This window comes from Lontra canadensis, unplaced genomic scaffold, assembly GCF_010015895.1.
Source record: "Lontra canadensis isolate GAN:19392208 unplaced genomic scaffold, GSC_riverotter_1.0 scaffold92, whole genome shotgun sequence".
Classification (NCBI taxonomy): Eukaryota; Metazoa; Chordata; class Mammalia; order Carnivora; family Mustelidae; genus Lontra; species Lontra canadensis.
Window position 1 is genome coordinate 2,007,603 of NW_022631086.1, and position 25,676 is coordinate 2,033,278.

At 37.8% G+C, this 25,676-nt stretch overlaps 1 protein-coding gene across 2 annotated transcripts in view; it reads right to left on the minus strand.

Moving 5' to 3' along the window:
* The window catches only part of SYNE1 (spectrin repeat containing nuclear envelope protein 1), a 451,046-nt gene that overhangs the window by 249,009 nt on the left and 176,361 nt on the right, over window positions 1-25,676 (minus strand). For both annotated transcript variants that reach the window (XM_032836376.1, XM_032836375.1), the window contains exons 32-45: window positions 25,501-25,661; window positions 23,375-23,525; window positions 20,065-20,292; window positions 19,582-19,680; window positions 17,538-17,725; window positions 17,023-17,146; window positions 15,417-15,583; window positions 13,088-13,241; window positions 10,140-10,768; window positions 7,560-7,739; window positions 5,730-5,880; window positions 5,317-5,475; window positions 3,509-3,691; window positions 681-782 (exon numbers count right to left, since the gene is read on the minus strand). In XM_032836376.1, the coding sequence (XP_032692267.1) occupies window positions 681-782; window positions 3,509-3,691; window positions 5,317-5,475; window positions 5,730-5,880; window positions 7,560-7,739; window positions 10,140-10,768; window positions 13,088-13,241; window positions 15,417-15,583; window positions 17,023-17,146; window positions 17,538-17,725; window positions 19,582-19,680; window positions 20,065-20,292; window positions 23,375-23,525; window positions 25,501-25,661 (2,676 nt within the window). The remainder of the gene's footprint in view (window positions 1-680; window positions 783-3,508; window positions 3,692-5,316; window positions 5,476-5,729; window positions 5,881-7,559; window positions 7,740-10,139; window positions 10,769-13,087; window positions 13,242-15,416; window positions 15,584-17,022; window positions 17,147-17,537; window positions 17,726-19,581; window positions 19,681-20,064; window positions 20,293-23,374; window positions 23,526-25,500; window positions 25,662-25,676) is intronic.

Sequence of the window (25,676 nt, forward strand, 5' to 3'; positions counted from 1 at the left end):
TGAGTAAAGGACAAAGGCCCAACAGGAAGAAGGAAAAGGTAGAGAAAATCCATGAGGGCAGCAAGAAATGCATGGGTTAAAGTAAGGCAGCGGACACTTAGCCTGGAGCTTGAGGTGCTGGCTGCCCAAAGAGCCCCCCCACACTGGCCACTCCCAGAGCTCCCCCACCGTAGTCCAGGCTTGCTGGTCAGAGTGGGTCCAGCCTGCCTGCCCCAGGCCCCCCGTGGGTCTGTGCCATCCGCGAGTCCTCGAATGAGGTTTGCAATAGTGATCTTGCCAAACCCAATCACCGACTAAATGAATTAGAAAAATATCAGTATTCATAAGTGTGGTTTCTGTTCTGGTACAGACAGAAAACGGTCCGTGAGGCAAGCTGGATGATACTACTTCCAAAATTTATTAAGGAAAACGGGAACTAATCTTATTATACTTGTCTTAGAAATATGCTATTAATACTAGCACAAGGAGTTCTAAAGATGTTAATGTTTTAACCCCCTATATGGTAAGATCCACATGTTTGCTTAAAATTATGATGATAATAATAATGAGAATATATGCATAGGTATTATATATAATATATAACATTTATTTATTGTTATTATGTATCAATTATATTAGAGATTATATTTGAGATAGAGTCTAGTATACAGTACTTATTACAAACCTGACTGAGTACTTACCTGAAGATCTGGTGGAGTTTCTGGATTTTTAGTTAATTCTTTAAGATCATTAACTTTGCAGTGAAGTTCTTCCAGTCTCAAGGCTTTGTTTTTAACTTCAGACTGCCAAAATAAAAGACAAAGAGAAAAAGCACAACTTGTGCAAACACTGACATATTACATTTGGCACTTAATAATTCCAAGAGTTAACCCAACTTCAAGCCAGAGCTTTAAAAAAAAAAAATCTCTGATTTTCTGAGGACTCATTATTTATGCATGTGGAAAAATGTCATCATTAACTTTCACTTCGAACATGAGGGAGTGTGTGGAACTTTCTTCCCACCCTCCTTTGTTGGAGGGGGGAAGCTCCTGGAAAAAATTAAACACTAACTAAAAAAGTCTTGAGTCAGTGGGGATTTTCAGTAATCGTCATTTATACATTAGCATTAATATCACTGGCTACCATGGCAGCATTACACTTATGAGGAAGCATTTCAAAGCAAATACACATTAGGAATGCCTCATTACTGTAGACTATACGTAATACGTCAAAAATGTTTCAAATAAAAATTTAAAATATTTTTACTGTAAATAAAAACCTTTTTTAATTTTTTTTTTTTTGGCTATTGATTGATTTCACCAACACTAACACAAAACAAAAGTAGAACAAAGAATCATTACTGAACAAATTAGATGCTTGTAAACTTCATTATTTATTTATTTCGGCCACAAAGCACCACTTGCTAAAGTATCCCTTTCAACTTAAATACAGCATTTTGGTTCTTGGTGGACACTAACAAACGTCCTGAGCCTCATTTCAGAAAGTGATTTACTTACCCGGTGAGACGTGATGAACTAACTGCTGGGGCCCCTGGCTTCCCCCAGGAGTGGGCTGAACAACTGAAGGTTTACACCTGCACATGTACACGCTTTATTTTTGAGTTGCAGCAGCAATGCACCGTCAGGCCCTGAGCCGAATCCGGTCTGCTCATGTTATTGGTTGCTGCACCACATAGGTGGTCGGTACCATAAAGAAACCCACCTCTGTGAGTGACTAAACCTGGACGTGAATGTGGGGTTGATGCCCACTGGCTTTCTGGATCCCAAAGATCAGCAGTAGGTGGATATTGTGTGCCGATTAAACAATCAGCTCACCAAAAAAAAAAAAAAAAAAACAAAGACCCTGCCTTGCAGCTTTGACCAGCATTCTGAGCTACACATGATGTCACCGCCCACAGGGTGGGAAGCACTGCTGTGCCCCAGGGCCTTTGCATTCCCACCATGCAGATCAAGTGGATACCTACAACTCAAGAGCCTAGATAATAGCTGTATGTAGAGTAGAAATTGAAAGTGGTAAGTTTTAAGTATCTATTAGCTTGATTTTTTAAAATTTATTTATTTATTTTTATTTTCAGCATAATAGTATTCCTTGTTTTTGCACCATACCCAGTGCTCCATGCAATCCATGCCCTCTCTAATACCCACCACCTGGTTCCCCCAACCTCCCACCCCCTGCCGCTTCAAACCCCTCAGATCGTTTTTCAGAGTCCATAGTCTCTCATGGTTCACCTCCCCTTCCAATTTCCCCCAACTCCCTTCTCCTCTCTAACTCCCCTTGTCCTCCATGCTATTTGTTATGCTCCACAAATAAGTGAAACCATATGATAATTGACTCTCTCTGCTTGACTTATTTCACTCAGCATAATCTTTTCCAGTCCCGTCCATGTTGCTACAAAAGTTGGGTATTCATCCTTTCTGATGGAGGCATAATACTCCATAGTGTATATGGACCACATTAGCTTGATTTTTAATATCATTTAATTGTAAGTTAATTTTCAATAATGGCTGTGTTTAACACTGGCTTGCAGATGTCTTTAAAATTGAATAATTGATTTTTGAGAGCGGGTAGGAGCCCTATTCTGGCAGGTACCGCTGTTTTGAGCTGTAATGTTAATTTAACATCAAAGAGAACTTAAGAGACCGCAGTATCCTCTCCTGATTGCGTTTTCAGTCTGGCTAATTTCCTCGACTTCTGTTTGCCCTTAGAAATAGGCGTTTGATTTAAAAATCTCTAGAAAGTTTTTTGGATCAAAGGTAGATAATGTAGGCATAGAGTTGATTCCCCTACATTTTTTCAGACTGTCCTGATACGTGTCTTGCAGTCACGTATCTGTCTTGTTCCATTTGAGTGCTGGGCACAGTCCTGAACACCCAGGCATGCAATGGTGACTAATCTGTGCCCTCGTGGAGAGTAGCGATTATATGCTTTATGAAAAAAGTTATCTCTTGTTACCGTTTCCTCTTATCCACTTCATTTTTCATCCCAGCCTAACTACAACTGCACATTTTGCATGCATAGTGTAAATCTAAATAAAGTAAATGCCACAAGTACAGGGACTTTATCTGTTTTACCGTTTATTCTCCGGGTCTACCACAGTGCCTGACATACTTTAGGTGCTTATTAAGAATCTGATGAGTGAATAAATAAATGAATGCAAGAAATGGAAATAAAAAGTTTAAAATAAACTGATGACTAGAGCTTTAAAAGGCCAGTTTCTGGGGAAACCTGTCACACTCTGGTCTCCAGTTTTCTCCCATTTCCGAAGAGGAAGTGGAAGAACCTAGCACCTAGGGTTAAGTGTTCGGCACATGGTAAGTACTCAGTAAACTTCTTGTTTGAATGAAAAACAAAACCCAAACTCCTCTAAATATTACTAAATGACAAACACCTTCAACTTGGTTTTACAGTAGGAAGGCGTAATAGTCTTAGCTGAATGGAAAGTGGGAAGAATAGAGATTTTATGGGCTTTCACTTTTCTACTAATATTTTAAGTACAGAGTCAGTTTACCTCAAATTCCTTAAGGACTTCTTCTGCTCTGACGCTGTTATTCAGGTGGCTGATGCTTTCGGCCAACTGTGGAATGGAACTATTGGACCATCCATCGATTTCCTCTTTACTTGAAAGTACGTCAGCCCAAATGGTCAGGCTTACCCTCAGCCTATCCATGTTCTCCTCAATTTTCTCGGACATCTGGGATGGAAAACAGAAGCCACACCATTATTCATCTGAGGCTTTAAGGTGCTTCTTTCCCCACCAAAGTACTAACAATGTTGATGCTGCCTTAATCAAAAAACTATATTCTCACTGAAAAACAAAGTTTTACAAAAATGATTGTAAGGGAATTAGTGCATTTGACTCAAGCAAATGCTAACCGTTACTAAATTGTTTCTGTCCTTGGGAGAATTGACCAAATTTCTGAGACATTTGATTTTCATTTGTAAATTGGGAAATTAAGAGCAGGTCTATTGGAGTCAATTATAACATACTCTTAGGTTGAGTTGAATAGGATAGGCACCCACCAAGGGGAGTGTTGGGTTTATTTTTAAAAGTAACACGGTAAGCACTTTTATTTGTAAGACTGAAACATAAAAATGGACATTAATTAGACCTGACTATATTTATAGAATAAATAAATACATAGGATAACAACCAACTTTGTAGGTTTAAAGTAAAGCATTAGTATTTAATAGTCTTCCTGTAATAAGAATGTTCTTTTAAAAGTGGAAGCAGGTAAGGTTTTCTGCAGTCCCCAAATTATTTGATTACAGTACATAATTATCAATGTCTAACTTTAGTAATTCAGCTTATGTAACTTAACCTCCAGTAATACAGCGCAGGTTAACAGGAGGGCAACAGAATCACTGGATTTTTGAGCTGGGTACTACATAAAATATGTATGGCTTGAGACGTGGAGCTCCAGAGAGATCGAGTGACTTGTTCTTCTATCCCATAGCTAGAAAATGACAGAGCAAGAACTAAATCCCAAGGATGTAAACTACAAGTCTCATGTTTTTCAATGCAAAATTATAGTCTTATAGCCCCAAATTATTACACATTATAGTTTCATATTCTGTAGGATACTTATAAGTTATTCTTTAATTTTTATCCATAATTCTAGAGTTTTGGGAAAAAATATTTAGAGTTATAAATTTGTTGTAATTGAAGCTACCAAGTGAAATTCTAGAAAATCTGTCACTAAGTTTTTGTTTTGTTTTGCTTTGTTTTGTTTTAAGAGGTGGGGGATGAAGGCGTGGGAAAGAGAGAGTCTTAACCAGGCTCTACCATGCCTAGCACAGAGCCCAACCCAGCGTTGATCACAGGACCCTGAGATCATGACCTGAGCAGAAATCAAGAGTCTGATGCTTAACTGACTGAGCCATCCAGGTGCCCGTGAAAATCTGCCACAAAATTTTAAGAAAATAAAGCAAACAACTTTTTTTTTTATTAATGCTAAACTTTATGTGAATATATTTTTTCTTCAAAATATAATTTTGCACATTAGCATTAAAAGTTAAAAATGAGGGGCACCTTGGTGGCTCAGTCGGTTAAGCGTCTGCCTTCAGTTAAGCGTCTGCCTTCGGCTCAGGTCATGATCCCAGAGTCCTGGGATCAAGCCCCTGCAGTCAGGCTCCCCACTCACTCTCCCCCTGCTTGTGCTGGTTCTCTCTCTCAAATAAATAAAATCCTTAAAAAAAAAAAACATTTCAAAAAGCTAAAAATGGAATTCACATCCTTAAATAATCCTTTACCCAAAAATAGTGACTGACAAATGTGAATATTTAAACTGTTCATACAATTCAGGTGGATTATCTTACATCCAGCCATCTGTCCACAGTGCTCTCCATGTCTGTTTTCACCAAGATGAAATCACTACTGTGAATTTTTTTCAGCTCGGATAACAATTGTTTTCCTTTACTGGTAAAATTATCCAATTCTTTCTGTTTATTACACATTTCATTCTTGACGGTTTCATGCTGTGGACATAAATGTTTCCTTAATTAATAAAATAATCAGTGATAAGTCAGTCATTCAAAACCATTTGCCTCTAAGAAATTTAATTCATGGTTGACCTTATGCAGAAACCAGTGATATTAATGAACTATACATTTTTTTGGATTGCTAGAATCCTAGGATATCAGTATTCCTAAAAAAAAAAACAAAAAACATTATATGTGAAAATCAGATCTACTAAGTAGTCTACTAAAATAAATACATTTTGAATTATTACCTTGGATAAAGCCCATCTAAGATCCTCCTGATCTTTTATAGTATTTCTGGTTGCAATCACATTGCTGGCATTTTCTAGGACTTTAGATACAGCCGACTTCAAGTTCTGATATTCCCTCATTAAGTCAATAAGTCCACAGCACTGACCCTGGCTATAGCAATTAAAGAAAAGGTATCATTTATTATCATGTATGAAAGGTAAGTGTTCCCTATGACTGGACCTGATATGTAACTACGTAAATTTATTCTTAGATGGATGCTGGAATCAAGAGGAAGCCATATTTCTACCTACTGAGATGAAGAGTACAGTCAAGTCAACTCTAACGTCCAAATTGCTCTCCAAGAGAAAAGAATGCACACAGCCATTAAAACAAAATCTGTGACCTCAGTGACAAGAAAAAATATATGTTCTTCACAACTAAAACTTATGTAGATGCCAACAAATTTTTGCTTTTCAATTTTTTCACTATTTAACTACATCATAATGGTGTATATTAAGGGGAAGCAAAACAAACAAACAAACCAAACCAACAAACAAAAAACCACTGCTCAATAAGTAAAATACATACGAGGATTTTTTTTCCCATTTCAACAACACAAATTTTCATTGAATATGAATCCCCTGAAAACTGTCAAAGAAGATGGTTTCTGTTTATAAGCATAAAATGCCCGTGGGCACAAACAATTCCACGCATAAGAATTTTTCCAAAGAAAAAGATGTGCACAAGATTTATGTAAAGTTATACTCTTTACACCAATATTTATAATAGGAGGAAAAAAATAGAAATAGCCTAAATGTTAAAAAAATAGGCTAATAATTGAATAAACTCTAATACCTTCTTATAACTGAATACTGTACAATCTCTAACAAATCACAATTTAGGAGAATGTTCAATAACATGGGGTAAAATTTTACAACATGGTTAAATTTTTAGAAGCTTACATTAATAATCTACAGTGTGTCATAAAAACTATGTACACATGAAAAATGGAACATGAATGTTTATAGGTGCTTCTTTTTATAGTCATCCAAACTGGAAAGAACTCGAATATCTATCAACCGGTGAATGAATAAACTGCGGTATGCCTATTAATTGGAATACAATTTGACTATAAAAAATGGGCTTTATTAACACTCATAACAATGTCTAGTGTGTTGACTAAAAGAAGTTGTTTACCCAAATGCAGTAAAAACTTATGTATACACAAAAAACTGAACATTTATTGATGCTTTATTTATAATATCCAAACTGGAAAAAATCCATTTATATGTGATTCTGGAAAGACAATACTACAGAGACAGAAAACTGATCAAAGGTTGCCAGGGGCTAGGAGCGGGGGAGGGGCTGACTACAATGAGATGATTTTTTTCAGGAGGTGAAATGACTATATGAGATTTGATAGTTGTAATAGTTACTCATTAACTATGTGTGTGTACTCATTAACTAGATGTGCATTAAACTCATACAGTTTAAGGGCATACACTAAACAGGATGAATTTTACTATATGCAAATCATACCTTAATTACAAATAAGTACAACAAAACAAAAAAAAAGAAACTCAAAAGTTTTAAGCCTCATTGGTAGCACCTTATAACTGTTGACAGCTTCTGCTTTCACCCGGTGAATTTCTCCTGTCACTGCCATCTCAACAACTTCCACAACAAAATTCTGCATGACTAACTAATGGTACTAAAGAGACACAGAATACAGAAGTGGCAAAAGGTTTTCAAATCTTGATCACACCAAAGCAAATCAACAGATAACAGCCCAGTGCCACAAGATAGAAAGTTAAAAAAAAAAAAAAAAGACTTTTTTTTTTTTTACTTACTTTTCATGAATTAGTTTTTTGGTATCATCCCAGGTAACCTCTAAGCGGTTTACCTCCCTATCGACTTCAGATGCAAAGGCTACATCTTTCTGGGCAATTTGTTTAGCTTTGTCTTTCAGCCAACATAGTTCATGCTCATGAGAATTCAATTCATCTTCTAACTGATTAAAGACTCTCAATCTGTAAATTAAAACATTTTATTATTAATTTACCAAAAGTAAGGACTAATATTTCTTCTCCATAAAGCATGCTTATAGGTACCTAGAAAAACTTTCAACACAACAATTGAATTAATGTATAGCAACTGTGAAAGACACTTTAAAAATTAACTTTTCAGAACTACAGACTATACCTTGGGAAAATTTAAAGTCATTCTAACCATTCATCTTCAACTTTCCATTAAGTTTGTACTCTTTTTCTATTTTAATTTCAGGTTATAAGACTTTTAAGACTAGGGCTGAGCTTGTAGGCAAAGCAGGTGAGTATTTATTAAAAGATCTTTAGTAAAAAGTCCTTCTGTGTCCCAAAGTCCAATTCATGTAAAATAATAATATTTAAGGGTACCGCTGTTTCATTTAAAATAAAAATAATTGGGATGACTGGGTGGCTCAGTCGGTTAAGCAGCTGCCTTCAACTCAGGTCATTATCCCAGGGTCCTGGGATCAAGTCCTGCACTGGGCTCCTTCCTCCGAAGGGAGCCTGTTTCTCTTTCTGCCTCTGCCTGCCACTCTGCCTGCTTGTGCACTCTCTCGCTCTTTCTCTCTTTGATAAATAAATAAATAAATAAATAAATAAATAAAATCTTTAAAATTAAAATAAAATAAAAATAACTATTTTTTTTGTCCCTAATATACTAATATTTGAGTACTCATAAAAAGTGGTCCCATAGAGGTGGCTGTGGACTCATGCATTCTTGCTTTTGGGTATATAGTGGTGTAGAGTTTATAAAGTGAATATCCATGCATAATTCCATTGAATTCCAAAACAAAGTGGTTAGGAGCATACATTAGCATGATCTGCACCTTATAAGAAAACAAGTGATTTGCCCAAAGGCACACAGTGATGCATACGTATGGGGCGCTTTAATAAATCCATCAACTGAATGCAACATTTTCCATCACCTCTGTGTGGCTTTGGTGAGTTCAGTGTTAGGTGTGTAGATGTGGCTCTTGAGCCCAACCTGGACCTTCTTCTCCAGCAATTTCAGGATCTCCTGCCTGCTTGGTTGATGCGGGCCAGCAAAGCTGTTTGCTCCTTTGCCATGTTTGGCTCCTCCTTTTGTCTTTACTCTGGAGGCTACTTTCCCTCCTCAAATCTTACTCCTTTTTGGTAGTTTACTGTTAAGCTGGTTGGCCTAGTGCTCACACGGCACAAAACCTCAAGAGCCATTATGATCTGACTGTAAGCCTTTGCTAAGTGCTTAATTCCAATTAAAAGGAGGCAAATGGCAATGGTCTTGCATGTCAATAAAATCCTTCTCAATTGTGGACACTTTGGTATGACAGCATTTCAGCTGCTTCTTTGCCGCCTGAAAAAATGGAAGACAAACATCCCTGAGAACACAAATGGGGAGAAAGTTCTATTAAGGAGGAAAAACAAGATTGGGAAGAAGGCTATAGTATTAGAGGAAAAAAAATCACTTCCAAATGTACTGCAGGAAAATACCCCTCACCTCTTAGCTTCTCTATAAAACGCACTGACAAAACCCCAACTTTGCTGAAACCCACTCGTCTGCCTTTTCCACACCTCTGAGCAAACAGCTGAAGGCAGCTGCTGGAAACGACTCCGGCCAGCTGACTGATTTCACTTCAAGTGAAGGAATGGGAATCTCAAATCGCAGCTTTATCACCTTATCAAGCTCCAGGGATACCATTTCCATTTCCTGTCTGCAAAAGAACCATTTTCTGCCATTTTCTTTCTGCCAATATCCTATCATTCACTCTCATCTGAGGAGCCTGCTCCGTCTTTCTGAGGGTCTGGCAGCCACCAGGAAGGAATTCCCTCCTATTTTCACCACCAGGACTACAAAGCTGCTCGGATCACCCCCTCTCGCCTCTGCCTTCATTCGTACTACAGACGATGAGGCCCTTCTCCTAACAGCGAAATACTGCTTAAACATAGATAATATGATCTCTATTGTCTGTTATAGATAAGATCTTAGCATGGCTTATATAGATAAAGCCCTTGGGAAAATCCTTCAGGAAACCAAAAAAATATGAGTACTTCTTTTTTTTTTTTTTAAGATTTTATTTATTTATTTGACAGACAGAGATCGCAAGTAGGCAGAGAGGCAGGCAGAGAGAGAGGGCGGGGAAGCAGGCTCCCTGCTGAGCAGAGAGCCCGATGTGGGGCTCGATCCCAGGACCCTGGGATCATGACCTGAGCTGAAGTCAGAGGCTTTAACCCACGGAGCCACCCAGGCGCCCCATATTCGTACTTCTTAAGTGTCCAGTTAGTCATTAATTTTATCCTCAAAATATTAGAAGAAGTTGCTAAATATGACACCATCAAAGCATTGCTGGTAACTCTAGAACAAATAAAAAGTCGACGGAACAGTGGGTTCCAGTCATTTCTTTTTACCTCTGCTGAAGAGCCTGGCGGGTAAGCTCCTTCAGTCTCTCTTTGTCTGTCCTTTCTTCAATGTCCTCAATGCTTCTCAGCAACTCCTCTTTCTGGTCTTGGAATGCTTTCTTCAGTACTGCCAGGGCATCTGCCTCGCTCTGCTTCATTCCCAGAAGGTTCTGGATTCGCTCTAATTCAGAACAGAGGTGATCAGCTGTCGTCCGGCAGGAAGTCCTTTGCTCAGCATTTCCGCTTTTAAGATGGTACTGAGCTTTGGCCAGAACGCTGTCAAGGCTGATGGCCGCGGATTCCAGCGCTTTAGCGTCTTGAATCGCATGATTTAAGTCCTTTTCTAATAAATCAGTCTGCTTCCTATTCATACTGTCGGTTGCTTCCACCGTGTGTCTCAGCCGGTGGAGAACCCCCGACAGCGAGGCGTGGCTCTGCAGGAATTCTGCCAGCTGGGACAGGGCAAGCTGTCGCCTTTCTACGACCTGGCTGGCCTCCTCGAACAGCTGGAAGCAGTCCTCTGCCTTGCCCCGGAGGAGGGGGAGGTTCTCGGCCCGACCCAGGGCACCCAGCTTGACTAGGCGATCCCGTAGACTGTGCAGTTCTCCCTTCTTGCTCTCCACTTCTGCCGTGTGGTCCTGGAAGGGAAGAGCGGGTCCCTGAGTCCTCGGATACACCGTGGCTAAGGACACACACATTCACAATCTGTCATGTCGAGATCCATTTTCAGTGCAATGGATGCTGTAGGCTTTAAAGGTCATCGGTGGTGAATCTTTTTTAAGAAACGGTCTTAGAGTTTCCTGTTTTCTCGTCTATATATTTCACATAAAACACAACTATGATTTGGAACTAATTCATTGCATGGAAGAGAATGTCTTCATGAATAGAAATTGTAGAAGGAAATCTTATATACATACATACATATATATGTATAATTTGGAAGATTTAAAATACATATGTATACATAGTTCAAGTTTGTTATTCTAGTATAAATAATATGTCATACCTAAATACTATATTATATATAACAATATTATATATATATCAACAAAATATTATCTCTATCTCTATCCATCTATCTATATATCTCATCAAAAGGCCAATCACAGGCCCCAAATGGAGTCACTTATGGTAGGTCATGTCACCAAACTGGTCCTTCATACCTAACCTAATTGCAGTTTCAGAATCCTCCAGAAATACAGCGTTAGCTTGTCAGTCAGGAATTTTCTGGTCAGTATTGATAAGGTAATCTGTCACAGAGGCCCTCTCCTCCCCCACACCACCCAAGATAAGACCCCTGTTCTTACCCCCAAGGGAAAGTGGTCTTGCCTAAAATGATCCTTTCTTTTCTTTTACTAATAACTCCGTGCCCCACTCTCCTTTAATGAAAACTTTCCATTTTTTACACCCCCCTGAGCTCCTTTCTATTTGCTAGATAAGATACTGCCTGATTCACAAATCACTTCATAAAGCCAATTAAATCTTCAAATTTACTCAGTAAATTTTTGTTTTTTAACGATACTGTATATCTACAAATATATATACCTATATTATAACAATACTATATATTATATTACTATCTATCTATATAAAAGATACTGAAGTTTGGAAATTTTAAATATATATGCAATAATGTTAATTTTAACAGCTTGTAGGGAAGGAGCCTAGGAATAGATGGGCATCAGCCTCTCTTCAGAGGCAGTGGGTGAGGCAGATGAAAACAGGTTTTAGCTGCCTCCTGTAAAGAAACAAAAATGAACTCATCGAGACTGTTGTGTGGGCAATTTGACTTGCTCACAATAAATCATGTTCGAAATCTCTTAGAGCATTGCTAACAATCTCAGCATGCTTCCCATTAAAGAGAAATTATCACCCCACTTAATCTTGAACACAAGGGCCTTAAATGCCCCTTAGTTTGACCATTAAACTTTAGAAAGCAGCTTTGAGCATTTACTTCAGAAAATTTATAATTCATTCTCTTCCCTTTTGAGACACAAATCTTTTTAAAAGCTTCTGTACAGTTACAACCCAAGAATAAGTTTGTAAAGGGCAGGGGGGTCATCCTTTTGAAACCAACACACTGAGTTAACAAATGCTTGACCGATTTACCCTAAGAAAACTCTGGTTGACCTGATTTATGAGCTTGTTTTATAGACATTCAGCGAGTACTAATAAGCTAAGAGGAAAGCAAGCCGGGAAGAACCTTTCAGTCGTACAGAAAGGACCCAAAGTGAACGAGACTGACACTGTGATGACACCCCCATAGCCCCCCCCCAGCTCATCATGCTTACACTGCCATTTAATGAAAGTGTGTCTCATGACAAGACACAAACTACTTGAGATCATAAAGATACAAGAAAGTACTATTCCTTTTGGTAAAACCAATCAGCAAGCCCAGGGCAGAGTGAGCACTCTATAAATATTAAATGTTTTATCATTAAATATTGTCTTAAGTTTATTATGTAGCTTATCTCCAACTATCCCAACACTTGATTTAAATGTTATTTTTTAATGCCAGGATAGATATTATGCATGATCTACAAACAAGGAAAATAAATCATGAATTTTAAATAACTTCTGAGCTAAACAGTAATTTAGTAAAATTGCATCATTAAAGCGTTGGAATTCCCTGATAGTTTTCAGCATTGGAACAAAACAAACCAAGAAGCTTAAAAACAAACAGTCTCTTCACTTTATCCTAGAAATCACTTACTCCATTTTGAAAAAATAGTGTCTTAACGTGGTTGTCTAGTTCATGTGAAATGGTTTTATCGGCTTAATTTATCTCTGTAACACACTGCTAGGACCCATATGTCCCATTATTAAAACATCTGCATACGAATGCAAGGTAAAACTAGTGCAGAATGGCTGGATTTAAAAAAAAAATGCTTTTCTTTATAATTCCAGAGCTGTTTTATGAATAAATTCTTCTTTTGATCTTAAAGTATGCCCTTTACCTTGTGCCGAGTAAATGCTGCTTGATGGTCCGTTATGCTTATCTCTGAAGTACTTTGTAATTCACTGAGAAACAGCTTAATCCAGACAGAAAAGGAAAGCAGCAGTTCATCAAATTGCTGGTGCTCAGCAACCACGGACTGAAGAAAAGTAATCCTATGGAGAGAAAGTTGTTAAAGTGAAAATGTCCCACAAGTTAACAGAAAAAGTTCATGATGTGTTCGTTGTTGGAATAACCTTAACTGAAGGCAAAAAGATGTTGTCATACGTGGGCACACCGAAATTTTTGATGTCTTCGACTTCTCAAACCCTTTATTCTCAATTTCCCGCATCTCACTTAGCATTACCACTGTCCCCAAGGTGGTCCTCTGAGCCATCTTTCATGCCCCTGGTTCTTTACCATCACATCTAATCTGTATATACCACCCCTGTAACACATACACAGTAGAGTCTGTGCTCTCCTCCCCATTTCCACAAGCCTACCTGGGTCTAAATCGCTTATCTCTTCCTGGCCTCCTCAGTGGCCTCCTTCCTGCCATTGTCTCCACAGTCCACTCTCTAGTGGACTACGAAAGACCACTAGATAGACTAGTGGAAACCATTGTGTCTCCACAGTTCACTCTCTAGGTAACAGCTAGGAATGGCTTTAATGTAATCAGAACATTGTCTGCCAAGCTTAACACAGAGGCAACTTGTTGCACATAGGAAGGCAAAGTCCAAAAGTTCTTATTGTGGCCGGTGAGGGACCCCACATAATCCACTCCTCTAACCTCATCTGACATAGCCCTGTTCCATACCGCCGCTGCCTCAGTGGAGAATACCATGGAAGGCAAAATTTTAATTACCATTTTTCTCCAGTATACAAACAGCTTGGGCAAAAATAATACAAACATGAGCAACCCTACCCTCTTCAATATTTTTCAATTAGTTTGATCATTTTCCCTAATTGTGAGACAAAAATTTGGGACTGAGGTTCATCAGAAATGCTGATTTTGAGCACTTAAGGGTTTTTAAAAAAATTTAATTCCAGTATGGTTAACATACAGTGTTATGTTAGTTTCAGGTGTACAATACAGCAATTCAACAACTCCGTACCTTATCCAACGCTCAGCACAGTAAGCACATCTTAATCCTTTTCATCTATTCCACCCCTCCCCCTACTCACCCCTCTTTGGTTAAGAGTCTGTTTTTTAGTTTGTCTCTTTTTTCTTTGCTTGTTTGTTTCTCTTCTTAAATTCCACATATGAGTGAAATCATATGGTATTTGTCTTTCTCTGACTTATTTTGCTAAGCATGATACCCTCTAGATTCAATCGTGTTGCTCCCAATGGCAAGAGTTCATTCTTTTTTTATGGCTGAGTAATATTCCACGGTGTGTGTGTGTGTGTGTGTGTGTGTGTGTGTGTACACCCCACCTCTTCTTTATCCGTTCATGTGTTGATGGACATTTGGGCTGCTCTCATAGCTTGGCTATTGTAAATAATGCTGCAATGAACATAGGGGCAATATATCTTTTCAAATTAATGCTTTCTCATTCTTTGGGTAAATACCCAGTAGTGGAATTATTAGATCATATGATAATTCTATTCTTAATTTCTTGAGTAACCTGCATACTGTTATCCACATGGGCTGTACCAGTTTGCATTCCCACCAACAGTGTAAGAGGTTTCCCCTTTCTCTGCATCCTCGCCAACACCTGTTTTTTTCCCCCGTGTTGTTTTAGCTGTTCTGACAGGTGTGAGACAACATCTCATTGTGGTTTTGATTTGCATTTCCCTGATGATGAGTGAGGTTGAGCATCTTTTCAAGTGTCTGTTAGCCATGTTCTTTGGAGAAATGTCTATTCATGTCATCTGCCCATTTTTAAATTGGATTATTTGTTTTTTGGATGATGGGTTTGTAGAAGTTCTTTATATATTTTGAATACTAACACCTTTTTTAAATTGAATACTGACCCTTCATTGGATGTGTCATTTGCAAATATTTTCTGCCATTCAGTAGGTTGTCTTTTAGTTCTGCTGCTTGTTTCCTTTGCTGGAGCTTATTTATTTATTTATTTATTTATATTGTGTTATGTTAGTCACCATAAAATACATCATTAGTGTTTGATGCAGTGTTCCAAGATTCATTGTTTATACACAACACCGAGTGGCTCCATGCAATACATGTCCTCCTTGATACCCACCACAAATAACAAAGTAATTTCTTTCCCTTCCATACTTTTTGAATAGCTCAATTAAGTAAAAGCAAAAAAATCCCTGCTTTCTTAATTTATATGCTTATCATTTTAAAAATGAATGATATAAAAACATTCTTTTTAAAAATCCCAACCTTTTGTTAATTATCTGTGGCAAATCTCTCCATCTCTCATCCAACTCTTCCAAATGTACTTTCATTGTTTTCACATCATCTTTGGAGGCCACTGAGAATAGTGATTCCTTCAGTTGCAAAATGCTGCTATAGATCGAGGCCCGGGATACAACTTCATTTTGCAGTGCCTAAGAAAAACAGAATACATTCTAGATCTCATCCCAGCATGACTGACTAGGAAGAACCATGTGACACAGGTGGTTGCTCTCCAAAGACTTTCCATTCTTGCAACACAGAGGTCATTGGGACCAGGCTTAAAGAGAGTTTTTATTACTTGATTTAGAATGGATCTGCTTAACCTCTAATGAAACATTTAAAATACTACTGAAACCTGAATTAGTGTTCCAGAATCTGAGTTCTATTAAGGTACACAACTTTAGAAGCTGTAGAATTTCTTTCAAGATGAACAAACTGTGTAGGTAAAGAGAATCAAAGAAAAGCTATTGCTAAAGAGAAACAGTGCATATCTAGCAATAATAGAGATGCAATCCTGGGTACCAGAAATGTGGTCTCCTTCTTTATTTAGAGACTATATTAGGCCAAACTGGAGAACTTAAGGGCTCTTCATTTTGCTTTAGGGCAACAGAATGACTTATTTTTAATCAGGCAACGAACTGTAAGGTGCTGTGAGTGCTACATAAAATTTTCAGTCCCTATCTAATAAGATATAAAAGATAAACACATATAGAGAGCTAACAGCATAACATGGTATCAAATGGGATGATAGTGTAGCATGGCGCACAGTAGATGCTTGTCGGGGTGCTTTCTCCCCCTTCTTAAAGAGGCCCCATGGGTGATACAAGCAAAGCTGCTGAAGGTTTCTGAAGAAGGGTCACACAGCCTATGGATGGCAGGAAGAGCTCCAAGACAGGGACTTAAGCCAAGCAGGACAAAACACACAAAGCCAGAATATGGGGATGGACAAGGAAGGTTCAGAACACAGTGGGAGGCAGCTTGGTAGACACTGGGCCCAGATGTAGATGTCGCAGAGGCTTCAGCCTCCTCCAGGTCCCCTAACCTGTAGAGCAACTACTCTCTGTGTAGAGATGTGTAGGACTAGTTTTACATGGCCAGATAGCTTTGTGCCATTTTTCAGAAAAGGAGCTGTGACTTCCCCTCTTAGAACACTTCACAGTGTATTTATAAAAAGGTAAGAACTTTTTTTGGAAAGTGGCTGGTGGCTCAGTTGTTAAGCATCTGCCTTTGGCTCGGGTCATGATCCGAGGTCCTGGGATCGAGTCCCACATTGGGCTCCCTGGTCTGTGGGGAGCCTGCTTCTCCCTCTCCCACTCCCCCTGCTTGTGTTCCCTCTCTGGCTGTGTCTCCTCTTTCTGTCAAATAAATAAATAATATTAAAAAAAAAGATAAGAACTTTTTTTCCTCAGTGTGGACTAAGGATGGCTTTTTATCCTCAGGGCAGGAAACAGTCACTGGGGGTTTCTGAGGAGCAACTTTTGGGGAGAATACTGCAGAACGTCAGTGTGCAATGAACTAGAAAGTCGTTGAGAAGCAAGAATGTGGGAAACCCTCAAAGTCAAAGAAGGAAGAAATTTGAACTTGAACTTGCCTGTATTGACTGAAGTTCACTCTCCACCTTGACTCTGTCTGCAGAAATGTCCATTTCTGGGGAACTGGCTATTTCTTCACACCGCTCTAACCAGGTTAAAAAGGTTGATAATTCTTTTTCCAGCCTAAAGAAAGCAGAGATGAGAGACAAATTTATCAAAATTATTATGCCAGAAAATGAAACCTTTCCAGATTTGAAGGTCCAACACTAACCATTGCAAATAATACAGTGTTGGTTCTTATTCCTAGATATGAAGGTAAAAAGAACATTCCCTTCACATTCATATGTATTTGTTACCGGTGTTTATATCTATGTCATAGGAAAGGTATGCATATATCCTCTCCATTTTAGGGATCGTCACCTTCTGACACAGACCAAGATCTTCTCCTATTAGACACGCACGTTGATGTGTTTTACATCTGGGATGATTATTTCCCAAAAGCTGGTCCAGAATTTCCTACTTAAGAGTGCCAGTTGAAATCCATACTGCCAACTCGGGAAGGAAGGCTGCTCACCTCTGCCAGTGGGCCAGCAGGGTCTCCAGCGCTGTCTGCCTCTCCTTGGCCCGAGTCTGCGTCTCCTCATACCTCTGCTGAAGGACCGCTGCCTCCTGGACGGAGGAACCTCTGTTAGCCACCTTCTGGGCGCTGGCTGAGGTAGTGGCCACCACACTACTCAGTGCCTCCAGGGCTTGGCAGAGATCCTAACAGGAGGCCAAGAAAGCACAACATCAAGAAACAAGGCCGACGGTTTTTTTGAGACCCATCATCACTCAAAATTTTCCCTCAGTCCATGATCTTCTGCAAGACATAGTCAAAGTGAGGAGAGTTACTTCATGAATGCAAAAATCAAAAACGAATTGGAAAGGATCTTCCCCAAATAAGAATTTGTTGCTGTATATCTGAATAATTTCAACTTCCCCTTCATGATTCAGATAATTTGTGAAAATTATTATTCTTTCTATGCCAAATATGACTTTTTAAAAAACCTCTGTTTAATTTACAAGAGCTATATGTAACATGCCATAACCTCTATAAGAAATATATGGGGGGTGCCTGGGAGGCTCAGTGGGTTAAAGCCTCTGCCTTTGGCTCAGGTTGTAATCTCAGGGTCCTGAGATCGAGTCCTGCATCGGGCTCTCTGCTCGGCAGGGAGCCTGCTTTCTCCTCTTTCTCTCTCTCTGCCTGCCTCTCTTCCTACTTGTGATCTCTCTCTGTTGAATAAATAAATAAAATCTTACAAATAAATAAATAAATAAATATATATCTCATACACACACACACACACACACACACATATATATATATATATATATACACACACACACATATATATACCAGTTATGGCTGGCATAGCTGCTATCAGGAATCAGTGATAATCCTATCATCCTGTCTCAGGAGGTGGCAGGTTCTATGTTACGTCCATTTCATATAGTAACTCATTTAATCTTCATAAGAATCTTAACAGTTATGTTCTTTCATTATTCTCATTTTAGAGATCAGACAATCAAGGCAGAGAAAAATAACTTGCTTTACAAAATCTAAACCCTAGAAAAAATAGAATAGTATCCTCTCTGGTACTCAATTATTAACTTCGTAAACTATTAAAATAATTCCATGAAATTCAGTTTTCCCACCTTTCCTCATGTTTTGGGTATTAAAAAAAAATTACCTAAGTAGCACAAAAACACAGTTTTTTAGAAGATTTTATTTATTTATTTAAGACAGAGGGAGAGAGAGGAAGAGAAAGAGCACAAGCCGGGGGAGCAGATGGAGAGGGAGAAGTAGACTCCCTACTGCCCACTGACCAGGGAGCCCAATGCAGGGCTCTATCCCAGGACCCTGAGATCACGACCTGAGTCAAAGGCAGAAGCTTAACCGACTAAGCCACCCAGCACCCCCCCATTCTTGTTGTAAGTATTCAAACCTATAAATTCCACTCCCCTTTCTAGATGTGCTTTTGTCAACCCTTTGCTTTCTATCACTGCAGCCCCTTCCCTTGGCATACATACACATAGATAGGGGTAACAGATATGTTTTTTTACATTAACACATTTCTTGTGGGTTTTTCTCGGCTCCTGATTCTCCCTCTTTGCTTCTTTCCCTAAATTACACCAAAGGCATCTGTTGCTCTGTGAACACCCATCAATAGTCACTAGTTCAGGCAGCAGACCAAAGAAGGTAGCCATTGGTAAAAGGCTAGTGAGGACATATTCTTTGCACATCTGACTATTGTGGGTTAAAAATCTAAAATCCGTCATTGCGCATGTATGTTTTTATGCACATTTAATTTTTTATAATGCTCGCAACAAGTAACAGAATTTACTACAGCTAAAATCAGAAAAAAATCATATCTTAAGTATGAGAAAGAAATGCTGTAAACGAATATTCCTTTAATATGCATTTTTAATAAAAACTTATTTGTAAACTTACACTTCTTGTGTTAGGCGAACATGTTTGATATATGTCATTCCTCAAGTAACATAAAAATCCTTTCAATTTTAACCATCATAAAAACATTTACTATGTTTTCAAGCAGGAATTATCAAATTGCTCTTACCATATGTTCTTGGAGGACTTTGTATGTTTCTGTGGCTGAAGAACATATTTTTAGTGGATCAGCAAGTTTATCTGCAAATTCAGACACAGACTTCTGGATCTAAAACATCAGCAAAATATAAAGATAATGGTGGGGAAAATGTACATCGAGGCAGAAAAAGTTACCAAGGAAGCAGCATGCTTCTCTCTTTTGATAACTTTCAATAAAATTATTAAAATACACATATTTTTTAAAAATCTAAAATCAATGTGTCCTATTATTTGAAAGGAATCGATAAGCCTTAATGCCTATCCGAACACAATGGATAATGACATTTTTATATTCCCTCAAAAAAGGTATCACATGAATAATTAAAAGCTTAGTCATCATTGACAACTGGGTAAATGATTAGCAAATTGTGTCTTCCCTTAGTTCACTATTTCTGCATTTCATTATAAATGCAATAGGAAATAATATCTTTCACACTCACGGACCCATTCTTACCTTTCTAAGATTCTCTTCAAACTTTTGCTGCTGAGATAAAAGTCCCAGGATTGCTCCTTCCAAACACTGTGCACGCTCCCGGAGCTCCTCCCAGTACCTTCTTATTTGTGTCAGCTTCGCTTTGATTCGAGCAGACTCTCCAGTGGTGACAAACTGAGCAAAAGACTGAGCTGCTTCTTCTAGCTCTGTAATGCTGCTGATCTTGCTTTCTATTTCCTGAATTGTGACCTAATAGTCAAAACAAGAAAAATGACAATATAGGCTGAGTAAGCTTGTCTTTCTGAAATAATAGATTCTCTACACAGAGAGAAGATCAGGAGAGGGCTTCTTAGCGGACATTTCAACACATTTGGACCATTAGAGACCAGCTAGGAACAAACACAGTAAGTTTCCTGACCTCATTTGGGGAGGAGAGATAGGCAGACAACGTCGGAAAATATGAGGTGATGGTGGTCGTGTTCTGTGCATAAAGAATCAGAGAAAGTCCTACCCCTGTCGCAGAGAAGTAAACAGGGAGATGTCCCTGTGTTTCATATTTTTCATTTTTGTATTTCATGTTTTATCAAACAAGAAGTAGCTCTAAAGGTAAAGAGAATGCCGTGCTTATCCTCCGAGTCATGCCTTGTACCAGCTGATCTGGGAAGCAGTGTGTTCCAGTAACTCATAGAAATGCTAATGTTGACATTCGTTTAATTTTCCTCAAATGTAGCTGAGTATCTCATCTTTACCAAACTAAAAGCTTGTCTGATTCCACTCTTGCAAAACCAGTCTTTTCAAATGTATTGTCTTTATGCCAGTCGTTTCCAAATTTGGAATACGTTAGGATCACCTGGCCCCCATCCTCAGGGAGTCAGGCTCAGCAGGTCTAAGGTGAGGCCAGGATTTTGCATTTCTAGAAAAAATCCAGGCGATGCTAATCCTGCGGAAGCTGCTCTGAACCACTGCTTCCTCATTAGCTGTGGGTGCACAGTGAAAAAGCTACATAGTATCGTTTCCGTTTGGAGCAGGAGGACACTGTATGTATCAGCCAACACACGAGAAGTACTGAAAGACACCAAGGATGTGTGTGGGCGCAAGGAGGCATGTCTGTCATAAACACAGAGGCTTATTTATGCATAAGAGAATGAAAATGATTTCTCTGAGAAAAAGAGCCAAATCTTCCAATCCAATAAAGCCAAAAATTCAGACAAGTCTCAGTTACCCTACAGAAAAAAAAAAAAATGTGACTTATGTCTACATGAGACAACATAGTCAAAAATAAATTCTGTCTAGATGAGACGATCAGGAATAATTTAGATTAGTGCCAGGTGCTCGTTACTTTATTTTTATTTTTCATAGGCAGGACTACAGTGGTATAGCTAATAGATATTTGTTATTTGAACATGAATACAACCTTTCTTTTTTTTCAAGATTTTTTTTTTTTTTTTAGAAAAACTACTCATCAATTCAACAAATATATATTTGGTGTCTCCTGTGTGCCACAATTGTTCTAGGTGTTTGCACTAGCTCAGTGAAGCAATCTAAAATAAGACAAAATTTCTTAGTTTTTAGAGTAATTAATACATGTTACCAACAAATTCATAGATGTAAACTATGTAATCATATTGTTGGATTCTAATCCAAAATGGGAAGATGGAAGAGGTACTCAGTGTATGTTCTTATCATTTGTAAATTATCAATTAAGAATAAGAAAACTGGTCAATTTGGAATAGCATGCAATGAAGAATTAAAAGTGGGCTTATAGAAAAATGTCTTCATGACAAGGCAAATGCTTCATTCATTTTAATCCAAAGGTTGTTTTAAAGTGAAACACCATGACAATTGTTACCTTATTTCTTAATGTTTCCTATAGTGTGGTCTTCTGAGTGGAAACGGAATATGAATTATTTGCCTAAATTTCACAGCACCAGTGTATTCCACACCATCTTTGCTTATTTCTAGCAAATACTTTTTTCCTACTACTCATATTCATTTAATACATTTTAGATGTTTTCAAAATAGTATGTTGGAATATTAAAATGTCTTTCTAGTCTACTGGCATGGAAATCTATAACTGAATGTTTATATATTTAAAAATAAAATGTGTAATCATTTTGTTTCCTAAAGAGTAAAGAGGCGATGACAGTTAATCACTGATATATTTCAGAAGTCCTGGAATTGAATTAAGGTTTAATAAGATGAATTGTAGCAAGAATAAACACATTAAAAAGTGTATGCCAAAATTTTTTGGAAGAAAATTTTTGATAAAGTCATTTAAAGGTGCTATTCTTTGTTTACTTAGGATGTAGTGAAATGATCAAATGACAACTTTTAAAAACAGTTTTGGAGATTAAACATACTTCATGAATATTCCTTAGTGGGTTGACATCTATTTTCCCTAGTACACCACACAAGACATAAGCAGACTCCATATATACCAGATTCCATGTAACCTTGATTGCAAAAGATGCACGATAAACCAGGATAATCTGCCCAGCAATGTAATCGTAGCTAAGTGACATAGCACCCTTCCACTGTGAATATGGTAATGACTTGTTCTGAGCAATAATGTGAACTACCTGGTATTTATTTTACTGTTTTTAACTGCATGAAATGGAAGAGGGTTTTCCCATTCAAAAAAAAAAAAAAAAAAAAGATTAGATAGTAAAGTGGCTGCATTTTTAAAGTGTGTTGCATAAAAACTATAAAAGAAAGAATTCATTTCTTTCAGTCCATTTTTTCTTAAACTATTTGAATGAAATGAACAATGACAGTCTACGCATGTGGTCATGTTGGAGCTGGGATAGCAGTAAGTATCAGAGCATCTCAGTCTGTGCCCAAATGCAGTCTGTGCGTTTGAGCAGTGGAGTCTGAGGTCTTCCCCTAAAGAAAGGAATTGCTCCCCCCTGTGGTTTGTGAGGGTAAATGCCACTAATACTGGAACCAGACATTTGCATGACACTTACAAAGTAAAGCTGTAGGTGATGAATCCATTTCGGGTGGTATAGATGAATCAACAGAACACTCCAATGGGGTTAATTCAGAATCAAGGAAAAGAATAATGTAACCATAAAAACATTTTAATGATATTGCACACAATACTGACTTTGAATGCATAAGTCAGAAAATATTAATACATAATTCCAGCTATAAAGTGTTGCCCAGTATCAATCAAGACCTCTCAGCTCAACATTTTGTGTGAATTGAATTTTAATAGAGTCACATAGCAGTGAAAGATTTACCGTGGGGCCAACTAGCACTGGATGAAATGTAAGAAAGGAGTTCTTAAAAGCTAGACATGGATTAAAAATGTAACGTGTGAGCCGGTCACCTTGATCTGGTGGATTTGCATGTCCATGGCAGAAGACGAAGTTTCCAAGGCATTGAGTTCTTTTTCTTTCTCAGTTATCCAGACGGACAGGGTCTCAAAATTATTGCCAAAATGATCCCACTTGTTTTTCACCATTTCCATGGTTTTAATACTAAAATTAACCAAATTAAGTAAATAAAATGCAGCACTTTAATAGAAAACAACAACACATTTTCCTTTAAATCACCAGATGAAAAGAGAGCAAAGGCATTTGTGACGATGTCAAAGTTGAAACTACTGGAGCAGGAAAAAAATGCACATTCGATCTGAGTATTGAGTCCTCAAGTCTTCCTCTCTATCTCCTCTGAGAATGAGCATTTAACGAGGTAGTATCTACACTATGTTATGAATGGAACTGTGCTTTGAAAAAAATATAGCTGGGTCCAAAGGGCTTTGAATCCAGGTATAATCTAGGTAAACTCTGCTTGTGGCCAGTAGTCGCAGGACTTTGAATAAGGCTGCCTACACAGATTCCAGCGCACGGAGACTTTTAGCAGTCCGGCTTTCATGGACAAGGTCCTTTTGCTCTCAGAGCAGAGATACTGCAGGGATGCTCTGGACTCAAAGATCTTTATAGAATGTACCTTTATGAGTCAAGACAGAGCTTATACTCTGAATCCCACGCTGCCTTATAGGAACTCTTTCTATCATTAGAGCTAAGCCTGCAACTTACGATCTGTAACAATTTCAGCTGTTCTCCCATGGTGGTCCAGTCTTGATTCCAAAAGACTCGATATACAGTCTTGTACATGAGCACCCTAACTGCTTTTAGAAAACCTGGGCTTTATTTGTTACAAATCTAGTGAACAAAATATCAGCTATAGATGTCCAGTTTGTTTTAGCTATGTGTATATAACCAGGTGATTATGGCTTTCAGTTAGAAAAAGACTAAGAAACTAATAGTATATCATTGAACTGATACATCCTTGGGTTAAAAAAAAAAATGAAACAATTTCCCTGTTTACCAAAAGGCACTTGAAGACATCAAGAAGAATGCAATGGCATCACTGAATATTAAATTAAATAATATTGCAGTCTCAATTGTATACCCTGGATGTGCCTAATGCTCCTATCGGTACAGGTAATACAAGCTAAATTATATTGCAAGTTTTCAAATGAAATGGATTCAAATGGATATTTCTAATAAAAGCAGCTTCTTTTCTAATAAACTCTGAGTTTCATTATTTCCAGAACTTATGGATAATATTTAATATAAAGTTCACAAAGTTTTGAGTCATAATTTCCTTTAAATTATTTAACAAATTTTAAGGTTTAGGCAAAGGTACAATGTTAATTTTAAAGTGTTACTAGTATTAAAAACAAATTTTACAGTTTAAAAAATCCACCTTAGAAATCACGTTCTGTATCTTAATAATAATAGGTATTGGTGATTTGCCAGTAAATCTACTTTAATAAAAATGTGTGGCCATATTATGTTGAGGAACACTGGCCATATCTTCATATATTTATCCCCTACAATTCTTTTGTGTGTTCATTTTGCACATAATAGTATACCACAGGCTAAACTATTTTTTCTTTCATTTTCAATAAACAAATATTAGATGTTAAAGAGTAAAATAAATTTTTGAAGTTAATTTTTGGAAACAGTATATCAATCAGTGACAATTCAAATATGGAGGCACTATAAACAAGCTCTGTGAGCTTCTTGGAGATGGAGACACTTGGTCTATGTCACACATATTTAGGCCCAGCATCTATACAACCAAAATATCTCTTCTTCCCTCTAACTGGTGACAGCAGAACAGTACAGTAAAAAAAAATATTTTAAATATTGATTCTTTCTCAGATTGTATGAAGGCCACAGAATTTAACCGATATGGCTTTCTCATGAACAAAGTCAGTTTACAATGCAAAAACCACATCTTTTCTATTTTTCTGCTCTGTTATATAGACGATGGTTTCTGTCTTGGTGATACTTTCTTTTGAACTGTGAGTGCTTCCTCAAAACATGCTGAAATACACAGACACTTTGAGATTTTAAAGGAATGCTTTGAATACAATATACAGGAAAGACTGTATGAAACTTTATCTCAGAGAAGAAAGTTTAGGACTTGTCAAGCACATACTCTTCTTCAAGTGTGTCTTCTAATTTTTTGACTTGCTCTTTGATTGACTTAGCCTGCTGCTGAAGCAGCTGCTTATTCTTGGGCCCAAGGGGTATCTCAGAAGCTTCCTTCACAAGATTTTCAGCCTGGACTGCAATACCTTCTGTTCGTTTAGAAAACTCCTAGAAAAAGAGATT